Raw genomic sequence first — 12,544 nt, 5'->3', positions numbered from 1 at the left:
CTGTCATTGAGAGATGATCAATTCTCTCTAATATCACAGAATCAAGAAGGTACACAAGGGTTTTCTTCAGATGACTGTCCTTTAAATCTTTGTCGCTTTTTTGTTGGAGACACAGCCCTCCTTTAGTCAGTACATCTCTATTGCAGCATGCCATTTAACCTGTTTAGTGGGGATTATGAACATTGCCAAGCTCCCACATCTGGTTGAATGGACCTTCATTTCTTTTGTGGTCAAGTTGTAAAAAGGCCAATTCGTCTACAGGTTCTCAGTGGCCACGTGTGATTTGTGTTGGTTGCTATCAGTTGGAACTTATTTGCATTTCTAAAATCATGGGGCAATTAGCATATATGAAGACAACATTTTGATGGCAAATTTTACTACTGCTTTTCCATGAAAGTGTGAAATTACATGATTTCTAAGTCATAGTAAAAGTCCAATTACTAGTGTTAAAATGTTAAGATATTTCCTGCTGAAGTGATATATGCAAATATGAAAGCCTCGGTAACGCATTGTGTCTTGCATTATATTTCTAGTTCTTCATTTGATTGCAGGATGCCAGTGCAGTTATGAAGGATGAACTGATTATCACTGTTGGTGAAGATACTGGTTCAGATACCAACCAAGATTCCCAGAAGTTTGAAGAGCCTTTTATTCCTGGGAGTTACCCAGAGTCCATCTGTGATGAGGATGTAACCCTTGCTCTCAAAGAGCTTGATGAAAGATGTGAAGAGGAGGAGGCAGATCTGTCAGGGCATTCAAGGTAGTTGATTCTGTATTAACCAGCAAAGACAAGATAGAGCATGCCAGCTATAGTTACTTTTTCCCACCTGTTGCACTACTTTCTGCTGGAATGTTTTATGCTGCCTTAAACTGAAAGAATAACAGCCACATCCTTACAAACCCCGATTTTGCAGTTCTCACAGAGAAAGGTAACCACAAAAATTTTAATGGGCTCTTAAGTGTTAATTTTGCTCATTCCATTTTAATTTTGAATCTGATGTCATCAATAAGAAATCTATGGTATCCTGGTGATCTGCCAATCAGGTTGAAAAATTCTCACAGACAGTAAACCAGCATATACATATGTGATTAAACTGAAGATCACTTTAAAAATAATGAAACTGCAAATATTGAATGAATGACATGTAGAACATCTAAAATTAGTCTTTTGGAGTCAGAAGGTTGTTCAGCATTAATTATGACTTAATTTGTCATTTAAAAGTTCAGTTGCATCTTATTCAACAAAATATAACATAGGGATTTATCTTTACAACATGAACACTGCATGAAAAGTTGAAATTAACATCAGTTCATGGAATCTGTTGATTACATGCATAAGGCCTACATGCTTGGTTGAGAAGCTTACTGCTTGTCAGCAACTTCAAAATTTGTGTCTAACTTATACGTACAGGACCCGAGAATGCTGAGAGTTCCAATCAGTAAAAATGATGAACGCTGATGATTTTATTGTAGATTTTTGCCAGCATGGCAGTTCAGTGGTTAGCACTGCTGCCTCACAGCACCAGAGAATTTGATTCAATTCCAATCTTGGATAACTGTCTGTGTGACATTTGCACATTCTCCCTGTGTCTATATGGATGCTCCAGTTCATGCCACAGTCCAAAGACGTGTAGGCTAAGCCGATTTGGGCATGCTGAATTGCTCCGCAGTGTCCAGAGATGTGCAGGTTAGATGAATTAGTAATAGTAAGTTTGTGGTTCTTGCAGAGTGATTTGCTAACGTTGTTAGAGGAATTTAAACTAAAGCTATGAGAACAGAAGAATGGTTTTAAAAAATACCAGACTACTTGGAGAAACAAATAGCATTAGTATAGAGAATAATTAGAAGATGAAACCAATGTAAGAAAGAATTAAATTTAAATTGTGATTACTGAGCATGAATGTGAATGCAGCAACATAGTAAATAAATTGGGAAGTTAAAGGTGTTAGACTGTTATGTGGAAATATGATGTTCTGGCAATAACAAAGACCTGGCTCATGGAAGGGCGAGTTGGGGATTAAATATTCCTGGGTGTAAGGTGCTTAGAAAAGTAGAGAAAGGAAGCGGGTTGGCAATATTGGTGAAGGAGAGCATTGCTGGAGAAAGAGGAAGCCTCAGCGTTCAAAAGAGAATTAAGTTAGTTGGAGGTAAGGAATAAAAACAGTGTAGCTACATTCCTGATGAAGGACTTGCGCCCGAAACGTCAATTTTCCTGCTCCTCAGATGCTGCCTGACCAGCTGTGCTTTTCCAGCACCACACTCTTGACTGTCTCCTAGTGTAGCTACATTGCTTTGTATTGTCAGGAAACCACTAACTAATGGAAAAGTTGTGGAAGAATAAATCTGCACAGTACTTAGAGAAATGCTAACAGTATAGAGTTGTTATAATGAGGGTATGAATTATTCAAGTTTAAACTGGCACTTCAGTACTGGAAATGGCTGCAAGAGGCTCTAGTTCCTAAATTGTATGAAGGAGAATGTTCTGCAGCAGTATGCGTGAAATCCATCAGGAATGATATACTGTATGCCCTGGTTCTTGGAAATGAGATGAGCCAAGTAGATCAGGTGTCAATGGGGGTACATTCAGGACACTGATAGTTTAGGTTGATGGTGGATAATAGTCATCAGTTCCGAATACCAAAAAATCCGTTGGCAGAGAGTCAACTTGAGTGGGGCTAGAATAGAGTTGAGCAGTTGGACTTGAGTGAAAGGTTGGCTGGAAACACAAATTGAGCAGTGGGGATACCTTCAAAGAGTAGATGGTTCAGGTATAGTCAAGGTGTGTATCCTCAAAAAGGAAAAGTAGAATAAGCAAAATCCAGAGATCTCTGTATGACAAAGGAGATAGGAATGATGGGAAAGAAGCAAAAGTAGCTAATGATGAATGCCGTGGAGAAAATACAATTGAGAACCAAGAGGAATGCTGAAACTTCAGAGGCTAGCTGGAAAAGTAAACAGGAATTACGCAAAATTATGATACGAAGGGGTAACCCAAAATCTTCAGTTGGCATATCAACAGGAAAACAATGATAAAAGAAAGAATAAGGCTAATTAGGGACCAAAGAGAAGGATTTATGCACAAAGACAAGTAGCAAGTCTGAGGTTTTAAATGGATACTTTACACATAACTTTACAAAGGAAGTAGATCCTATCCAGGCTGTGATGGCCAAGGAGGAAGCTTTGTCACTACAAGGGTTCAAAATTGATGACTAAGTAGTCTTGAACTTGACAAGGACTGGGATGAGTTGCATTCAAAGTATTAAAGGAAGTGAGAATGGAAAGAGCAAGGAAACTGGCCATAATCTTTTAGTCTTCTCTGGACTCAGGGCAGGTGCCACTGGAGAATTGCAAACATCACAGCTTTGTTGAGAAAAAATTCTGGTATTGACTGCAGAGCAGTCAGTTTAACTGTAACGGATTGGAAACTTCTCAACAGTTATTTAAGATAGAATTCGTAATCATGGGAAAAGGATAAGTTAATTAGGAAGAATCGGGATGGATTTCTAAGTCTTATTTAGCTAATTTGCTTGGATTCTTTGAAGAGGTAACAGGCTTATCGATGGTAACATTGTTGATGCATACATAGATTTCCAGAAGTTTTACAATACGGTATCACTCACTGACTTTTGAGGAAAATTATTGCTCATGCAATAAAAAGAATGGCAGAAACATGGATACAAATTTATCTGAGTGATAAGAAACAGTGAGTAATGGTCAGCAGTATTCTCTTTAACCAGTGCAGCAGCTGGGAAACCAGCTTGATAGTCAGGCTGCTGCATGACTTGCGCTTCCCACTTCTGTAGCCAGTGCAGTGCACGGATCTTGACCAATGCACAGGAATGAAGAAAAATTAAATGGAATGTTGACGATCAAGGATATTTTTCAGGCTGGTGTTAGTGGAATTCCACTAAGATTAGTGTTAGGAATTTTGCCCTTATTGGTAAAGGATCTCCTTAGAAAAAGGCTGAAAGGAGATTGAATAGAAGCTTTCAAAATCATGAGACAGCTGAATAGAACAGACAAGGAGAAACTGTACCTGCTCATAAAATATTCAAGAACAAAGGCACAGAGTAAAGATTTGTAAAGGAACCAAATGTGAAACAAAACATTTTTGTACAATTTCACAACTGAAATGCATTGCGTGTAAGTGTGGTGAGCCAGAGACCATTAAAGCATTCAAGAGAGCAATGTTTTTTTAAGTAGACGTTGAATGTGCAAGCATATGGAGAAAAGTTTGGAGAATGGCACTAAGTCATGAAGCTCATTTGAAGAGCTGGTGACCACAGTAGTCCGAATGCCACCTCTGTAGTGTCACATTTCTGTAATTGTACATAAAGTTCTTCAGGGGAGATTGAGTAGCCAGAGATTATGGTCCACATCAGTACCAATATCTTGGTAGGATGTAGATGAGACCTGAAAGCAGATTTCAGGATGCTGGGAAGGAAATTGAAAAGCAGGATCTCTAAAGCAGTAATTTAACAATTGTTTACAGTTTCTCATCATGGTGAATAAGAGAGTTGACTGAACTGGTATACAGGGATGGCCATCAGACTTCTGACTCACTAAGACTGCACTTGTGCAAGCTGGGACATATTACAAGATGAACTGGCTGTATATTAGTAGTAACATCCTCACAGGAAATTGTTTTCGTGTCTTTGGGGAAGGTTTGAACTGTATTGGAAGGGAACCCAAAATGGAATTCAGATTCAATGGAAGCCACGCTGATAAATGGAATTAGTTAAAAGTCACACAACACCAGGTTATAGACCAACAGGTTTATTTGGAATCACTAGCTTTCGAGGCACTGACTCTTCTTCAGGTGGTTGTTGAACATGACCATATGACACAGAATTTATAGCAAAAGGTTTACAGTGTCATGGAGTTGTAATGATATCTTAAACAATTTGAGTTAAAATCACACAACACCAGGTTATAGTTATTAGACAAATTCAGATTAAGTCTTTTGTCTTTTAGAATGGATAAGGTGGTTTAGGTTCTTTAATATGTAAATCCCAGAATTACATTCTCAAGCTGGCATCAGCTTATCTAATAATAGGTTTCACCTCAGCTCAAACAATGCATTAAGTGTGTGAAGGTAAAATCTATACCAATGTTGAGTCAATTCTGTTTCTAAAGTGGGGCTTACAGAATCTTACATGGGTTTCTGCAGTTTTTGAGCAAAATAAGATGTAATTCTGCAAATACAAATTCACCCCATAAACTTAGATGTATGTGCGTGCAGGAGAGACAGAGAGTGCGCGGGTGGGTGTGAGTGCATGTGAAAGTGTGTGTGTATGAGAGTTGTAAGCTTGGTCAAGTATGTGTACGAGTGTGATGAGCTATAAGCCTGTGAGACCGTGTGTGCGGGGGGTGCATGTGAGAGAGAGTTTGAGAGAGAGTTTGCATGAGTGTGCGAGTATGTAGGAATGTATGTGAGTATAGTGCAGTGGGGTGATCTGTAGTGTGACATGAACCCAAAGTCCCAGTTTGGGCCTTTCCCATGGGTATCCAACTTGGCTATCAGCCTCTACTCGGCCACTTTGCGTTGTTGCTTGTCTCGAAATCCACCTTGGAGGCCGGTCACCCGGAGGTCCGAGGCCGAATGTCCTGGAACTCTGAAGTGTTCCCCGACTGGGAGGGAACAGTCCTGTCACCGATCATTGCACAGTGTCCATTCATCAGCTGTCAATGTACCAAGCCTCACGACATCCCTGCCTGCAGCGTATGGGATAGGCAACTTTGCCCGAGTCACATGAGTACCTGCCGCGCATATGGTGGGAGGTGTCCAGTGTGGACACTGGGTACCACCATTACATGTGGAGACACTTTCCTCCACATACGCGATAGGTACTCATGTGACTCGGCCAACGTTGCCTGAACAGATGCTACGACAATGGATGAATGGACACCACACAACACCATCAGGCAGGACTGTTCCCTCCCAGTTGGGAAACACTACATCATTCCAGGACATTCAGCCTCAGACCTCCAGGTGACCATCATCCAAGGAGGATTTTGGGACAAACCACACACACACGAACGCATGCCTACATACTTGCACACTCTGTCTCTCCCGAACGTGCGTACATCTAAGTTTATGGGTGAATTTGTATTTGCAGAATTACATTTTATTTTGCTCAAAAAACTGTATAAATCCTGTAAGATTCTGTAGCACCACTTTAGAGACAGCATTGACTCAACATTGGTACAGACTTTACCTTCACACATTTAATGCATTGTCTGAGATTAAATGACATATTATAAAATAAGCTGATGACACCTTGAGAATGTAATTCTGGGATTTACATATTAAAGAACCTAAACCAACATATCCCATTGGGCACCGCACAACAATGAACAGACAGGAGGGTTCCCTCACAATTGGGGAACACTTCAGTGGTCCAGGACATTCAGCCTCGGATCTTCAGGTGACCATCCTCCAAGGTGGACTTCGGGACAGGCAGCAGAGAAAAGTGGCCAAGCAGAGGCTGATAGCTAAGATCGGTAACGATAGGGAGGGCCTCAACCGGGACCTTGGGTTCATGTCACATTACAGGTGACCAACATTGCACTATACACACACACACAGATACTCCTACATACACAAGCTCTCTCACACACACGCACACACAGGCACTCCTATACACACACACACACGGACGCGCGCACAGACTTAAGACACTCTGCACTCACTGCGCGCGCGCACACACGCACACTTTCTCACATTCACAACCTCCAACCCAGACAGACACACAAACACACACAGACAAAGACCCACATGCACACACATATTTTGTGGGGTGAATTTGTACTTGCTGCGTTACATTGTACTTTGCTCAAAAACTGCAGGCGTTCATGTAGAACTCAGCTCAAAATTGCCTGAATTTATGTAAAACTCAGTTATCTCACTTTTTAGATTAGAATTAATCTAAACATAATGGAATGGACAGAGAACACAAGGGGCCAACACCTTCAGCATATTGTCTAACTATCACCATTGTTAACAGCTTACCTGAGAATGCACCTTTTTTAAAAAAAAGGTTTTGTGATTTACACATGAAAGAAGTGAAACTATCACTCTATTCTAACAAATGAAAGGCTTAACAGACAATCAATTTTTCAATGTATAATTTCAGTTGCATCACTCTAAATTTTTGCTATAAATTTAATGTGTTAGGATTGAGCCCTCCACTACCACCTGATGAAGGAGAGTTGCTCCGAAAGCTAGTGTGCTTCCAATTAAACCTGTTGGACTATAGCCTGGTGCTGTGTGATTTTTACCAAGATATTGGTATGATGTGGACCACAATCCCTGGCTGTTCAATCTCCCCTGAAGAACTTTATGTACAATTACAGAAATGTGACAGTACAGAAGTGGCATTCGGGCTATTGTGGTCACCAGTTCTTCAAATGAGCTTCATGACTTAGTGCCTTTCTCCTATCTTATCTCTTATGTTTGCGCATTCAATGTCTACTTCAAAAAAAACCATACAATGCTCACTTGAATGCTTCAGTTGTCTGATGAAGGGCTTATACCCGAAATGTCGACTCTCCTGCTCCTCGGATGCTGCCTGAGCTACTGTGCTTTTCTAGCCCCACATTTTCGGCTCTGCATTCCACAGTTTCAAGATTGATGGATCACCTTGTTGAATTTCTTTTACAGAACATGACAGGGTGGATGTAGGAAAGGTATCTTATTCGGCTAAAATTAATGGACATATTCACTGGATGAGGGGCCGGCCGTTTAAGACTGAATTGAGGGATTTCTTCACTCAGCAGGTGGTAACTATTTGGAATTCTCTATTCCAAAGAGTTGTGAAAGCTGGAGCATTAAACATGTCAAGACAAAAGTTGACAGATTGCTGGAGACTAATGGCATCAAAAAGTATGGAGGTAGCATCGTTTTCTTGCACTGAGGTTGATAATCGGTGATGATCTAATTGAATGGTAAAAGGGGGGGGGGGGAAGGTTTGCAGGAGATGTCGGAGGCAAGTTTTTTAATACAGAGGTGAACGTGAAGACTCTAATACAATAGCACCATTTTAGAGGAAGTGAATAGAGAGATAAAGATTGCATAGAGGCAAGGGTTTTTAATTTCAAAATGTTCTAGTATGCTAAACTGGCCAGATGGCTTACTCCTGATACTGCGTTTCTGAAACCCCCTATCATTTATCCTCTGCCCTTCCTGATGCCAACTTACCTTATTTCCACCATGACTAAACCCCAAAAGATTTTTTAAAAACTTTTTTTTAATGTTCACTCGTGGCACTAGGGCATTGCTGGTTGGGTTGATATTACCCTCAGTTGTATTCCTGCATGAGCTATGGTTGACATCATATACTGAAAATGTGTTCCATTCGTTTGTCTTTCGGGTTCAACATATTTCCATACTTTACATTTTGAAATATGAGTTGGTTGAAGAAGCATGCAATGAACATCTCTTTGGTCTCTGTGAAATTGAGAACATTTGCAACTTCAAAAATATATTTTTGAATACCCTTGATTATAGCACAGAGGAAGTCATTTGACTCATTGGACCTATGCCAGTGCTTGAAAGGCGAGGGAAACAAACCCATTATCTTGCTCCATTCCCATATTCCAACATTGGTCCTTTTTGTTATTCTTCATCTCCACAACCAACATGATCGTACGCAGCAGCTACCAAGTAATCATCACTTGTGTGTAAAGAAAGTCTTCCCCACAGCTACGTGGTCCTGAATTGCACTAAATGTTAGCGTCTCACTGTAAACTTTGTCAAAGATATCAAGGGCTTCCTTTTATCTTCTGTTTTTAGAGTTACCTCTTGATCTTTCATAAGAAACTGAAAAAACAAAATTCAGAATGCATTCCACTCCTGATTGGTCAGGATAGAAAACAATATATTGATAGTCTGCTACTTATTCTCCTTGTTGCTAATTCATCAGTTTTATTGAACATTTGAACAAAAGGCCTGTCTCTCCTGTGGAGTCCATAGGTTTTCAGAAAAAGGGACTATGTGCCAGGTAACATGTAGCTAAGAATAGTCAAACTAATAGCAAAGGTAGCAATTGCAAGGGTGGCAAGGTGGCACAGTGGTTAGCACTGCTGCCTCACAGCGCCAGAGACCCAGGTTCAATTTCCACTTCAGGCAACTGTCTGTGTGGAGTTTGCACATTCTCCCCATGTCTGCGTGGGTTTCCCCCAGGTGCTCCGGTTTCCTCCCACAATTATAAAAAAAATGTGCAGGTTATGTGAATTGGCCATGCTAAATTACCCATAGTGTTAGGTGGAGGGTTTGGGTGGGTTGCTATTCGGAGGTTGGTGTGGACTTGTTGGGCCGAAGGGCCTGGTTCCATACTGTAAGTAATCTAATCTAAATTTTTACAATTCCTGTAAGGTCTCTGCAAAAAAACAAACTCTCTGCTGCTCTTCCACTGCATATTTTGTAAGGACCTTTAAACTATGGAACCAGTTCTCTCCCTCAGCATTCCTTTTCTCCTACACTTTTAGGCCCTGCCTTGCCTGAACCTAAACACTGCTGTTTGATTTGTCTCAGCATCCTTCTTTTCAACCTTGATGTCCTGCACTTTTGGTATCACTAAGATTTATTATAAAATTTATGCAACTGTTCGATGAAAGATCTTGAAATTTGGCATCCAGTCTATGTCAGCCTCCTTGTTGTGACATTCAATAGAAAAACCAACCAGTTTAAACCAAAACAAAACTGCCCGTTCCTCAATGCAGCAGTTATTCAGCTCTGCAGTAACTGAAACAATAGAAACTGATAGTTTTATTGCTTTGTTCTAAGATCGTTCATTGTTTCTATTCTGTCCAAATATTTAATCCCATCATTATGTCTATGCAATGTGAAAGATAATGAACAACTGATTGACCTTCATACATAGAGCAGGTGTAGTGAAGCAACTCATTCTGAGTGTAATGGAAATAAGTGATTGATATATCAATTAACAGTAAAAGATAGATGGTCAAGAGATGTGAAGGAACTTCACAAATGTGAAACCCATTAAATTGATTGTGCTTGTAAATTGACATCCTTTGATGCGTCAACCTCTTAAAGTAGACCCTACTTAAGATAATTAAGAATACTGTCTACGACAGCAAAAGGTCTTGTGCCTTTTGCAGAAGAAAATATTTTACATAGTGCAATACAGCTTTCAACTGCGTCTATATGCAGCTAATCTGCCAGCTAAGGCACAGACGCTGTTCGAATGCACTTGAAACAAAGTGCTCTTTAGCATTTGTAGAAATGTTACCTGCATTAAGTAGGAACAGTCTCAGATATATTTACTCTGCATGTTTTGTAAGAATTTTCAGTAAACTTGAACAGTGAGTATATTTTTTGGAAATTTCTGAATTTTTTTATCATGGGTAGATTTCCTACATTTTCTTGCTTTTTCTGGAATAAAAACCACATTGGGTTAAAAAATTTATTCATGTCTTTTAAAGTCACATAAAATCTTCCTAATGGTGAATTTGAATTTTTTTAAAAATTTAATCAGTGTGTTGATTTTTGTATGAAGGAGAAGGTTCTGTGAACTGATATATAAGTACTTTATTCTGATAGAGGAAAGTTGCATCTAATAAGAGCCGATGTCACAATACATTGTCACTTTCTACTATGTCTTTCAGGATTTCCGTGATATTACTGCAACAACAAAAAATATTTATCTTTCAGAGAATGCTCTCGTGACAGTGGTGGTTCTCACATCTCAAATGATTACTTATAATATGTAAAACTAGAATGATTTTACAAGAATTCTTTGTGTACCTATTGGAATAGTTACAAAAGAAAATCCAAAATCACCTTTTTAACTATTCTGCAAACTGCAACATTGCTGTCATCGTTTAAGCAATGTATCCTGCATATATATTCGTTCCTCAATCCTTTTTACAGCTCCTTGCTGCCCTGAACCACAGCATTGTTATCTTTCAAACAAACAAGTGAGAAGGCCTAGAACACTGACTACTCCTTTCTTGTCTCAATATAACCTACCTGGCATGTGCAGAATAATGAAATGAGTTCTGTCCTTTTTCCTGTGTTAAAATGTCAGTTGGAGGTCAAGTTTCACATAGATTACCCCTTTTAATTTGATAATCCAGTTACCAGCTGCCAAGAATAATATAAAGTATGCCTTTCTTGAGTTAAACTTGCAGTGCACTTTATATTCTGAAGAAACAACCAAAGGATCAGGACAGCAAGTGCTGAATTTCGATGTAGTAACTTTAGCAAAATGTTCTCTTAAATAATATGAACCTTTTTGCAATTTGTAAAGGAAAAATTGTATACTTCTGCATGCTTTTAATATAAATGAGGGAAAATGTGTCAATTACAAAACTGAGCTATTGAAAAATATAATCAAACATTACATCACTGTTTTGCTGTGTGATCACAAAAGCATATTGCAGGATTATAAAAAAAAAATCAGAGATTGGTTTTTCTAGACACCCAATGACCTTTCTAATAAACTGAATAGATTTGAGCATCTGCTTTGTATCTATTTTCAGTCAAGATGAAGGAGACCAGGAAGAGTTTCCTGAGATTCAAGCCTCACCACCACCATCACCTTTCCTTTCTGCAATCTTGTCTGCTTTTCAACCAGTGGCTTATGAGGATGAGGAAGAAGCCTGGCGTTGCCACGTCAACCAAATGCTGTCAGATACAGATGGATCTTGTGCAGTCCATACTTTTCATGTGTTCTCTAGACTGTTTCAGGTCAGTGATCTATTGCCAGATGATAAGTATTTTTTGATGACAGTTGTGGTGGAATCACAGCAAGTTGTTTGCTTTAAAGTTCCAAAGTTGTTGAAACTGAATCTGTCAGTTGGAAGGCACTTACTGATATCATTTAAGTCCCCCATTACTAAAAGTGATTTAAAGATCTTACTGGCAGGAGAACGGATTCTGCTATTTATGCACCTAAGGCTGTGAGAGCCTCTTGAACAAATATAATTTAGCTAACCGTTTGTTTTCAAAAGAAAACACTGTCGCTTTGAGTAGTGTTTTTGGAAAACACCAGAAGGCACCATTACATATGTGTTGCACAATAAATGAAAAAAAATTTGTTTCTTCATTCTGTGGCAGAGGTGCTGTATGCTTGTTGCAATATATCCTTGCCAGTTTCATCAGGATTACCCATGTGCAGCAAGTCCAGTGTGTGGTATTCATTGATCCTTTTGTAATATCCCACATTAATGCAACTTACATTTATATGGCACCTTTAATATGGGACAGTGCCCCATGGTGCTTCACTGAATCATAATTAAGTAAAATCTGGATAATGAGGCCAAGCAGGAGACACTAGGAGAGATGGTAAAAGCTTGTGCACTTAGGTAGCTTTGAAGACTTGAAAGGAGAAGAAGCTTACAGGGAGGATTCTTGGGGTAGCCTGACCACAGCTGGCAAGAGAGTGAGATATGCAGAAGGCTGCAGTAGTGCATTCAGAGAAGTTATACAATTAGAGGCTTTAAAGAGAGATTACACTGTGAAATTATTTAAACTTGACAGTGAGAATATTAAATAAAAGGCAAGGGTGTATCAAGAGCT

The 12,544-nt window shown here is 39.4% G+C and overlaps 1 protein-coding gene across 13 annotated transcripts in view; it reads left to right on the top strand.

The window, feature by feature from the left end:
* The window catches only part of fryl (furry homolog, like), a 467,472-nt gene that overhangs the window by 401,454 nt on the left and 53,474 nt on the right, over nucleotides 1-12,544 (top strand). For all 13 annotated transcript variants that reach the window (XM_072569022.1, XM_072569030.1, XM_072569038.1 and 10 more), the window contains 2 exons: nucleotides 552-760; nucleotides 11,506-11,713. In XM_072569022.1, coding sequence (XP_072425123.1) covers nucleotides 552-760; nucleotides 11,506-11,713 — 417 coding nt within the window. The remainder of the gene's footprint in view (nucleotides 1-551; nucleotides 761-11,505; nucleotides 11,714-12,544) is intronic.

The sequence above is a fragment of the Chiloscyllium punctatum genome, chromosome 1 (genome assembly GCF_047496795.1).
Source record: "Chiloscyllium punctatum isolate Juve2018m chromosome 1, sChiPun1.3, whole genome shotgun sequence".
In the NCBI taxonomy this organism is placed as follows: Eukaryota; Metazoa; Chordata; class Chondrichthyes; order Orectolobiformes; family Hemiscylliidae; genus Chiloscyllium; species Chiloscyllium punctatum.
This window is presented reverse-complemented; position numbering and strand designations above follow the sequence as displayed.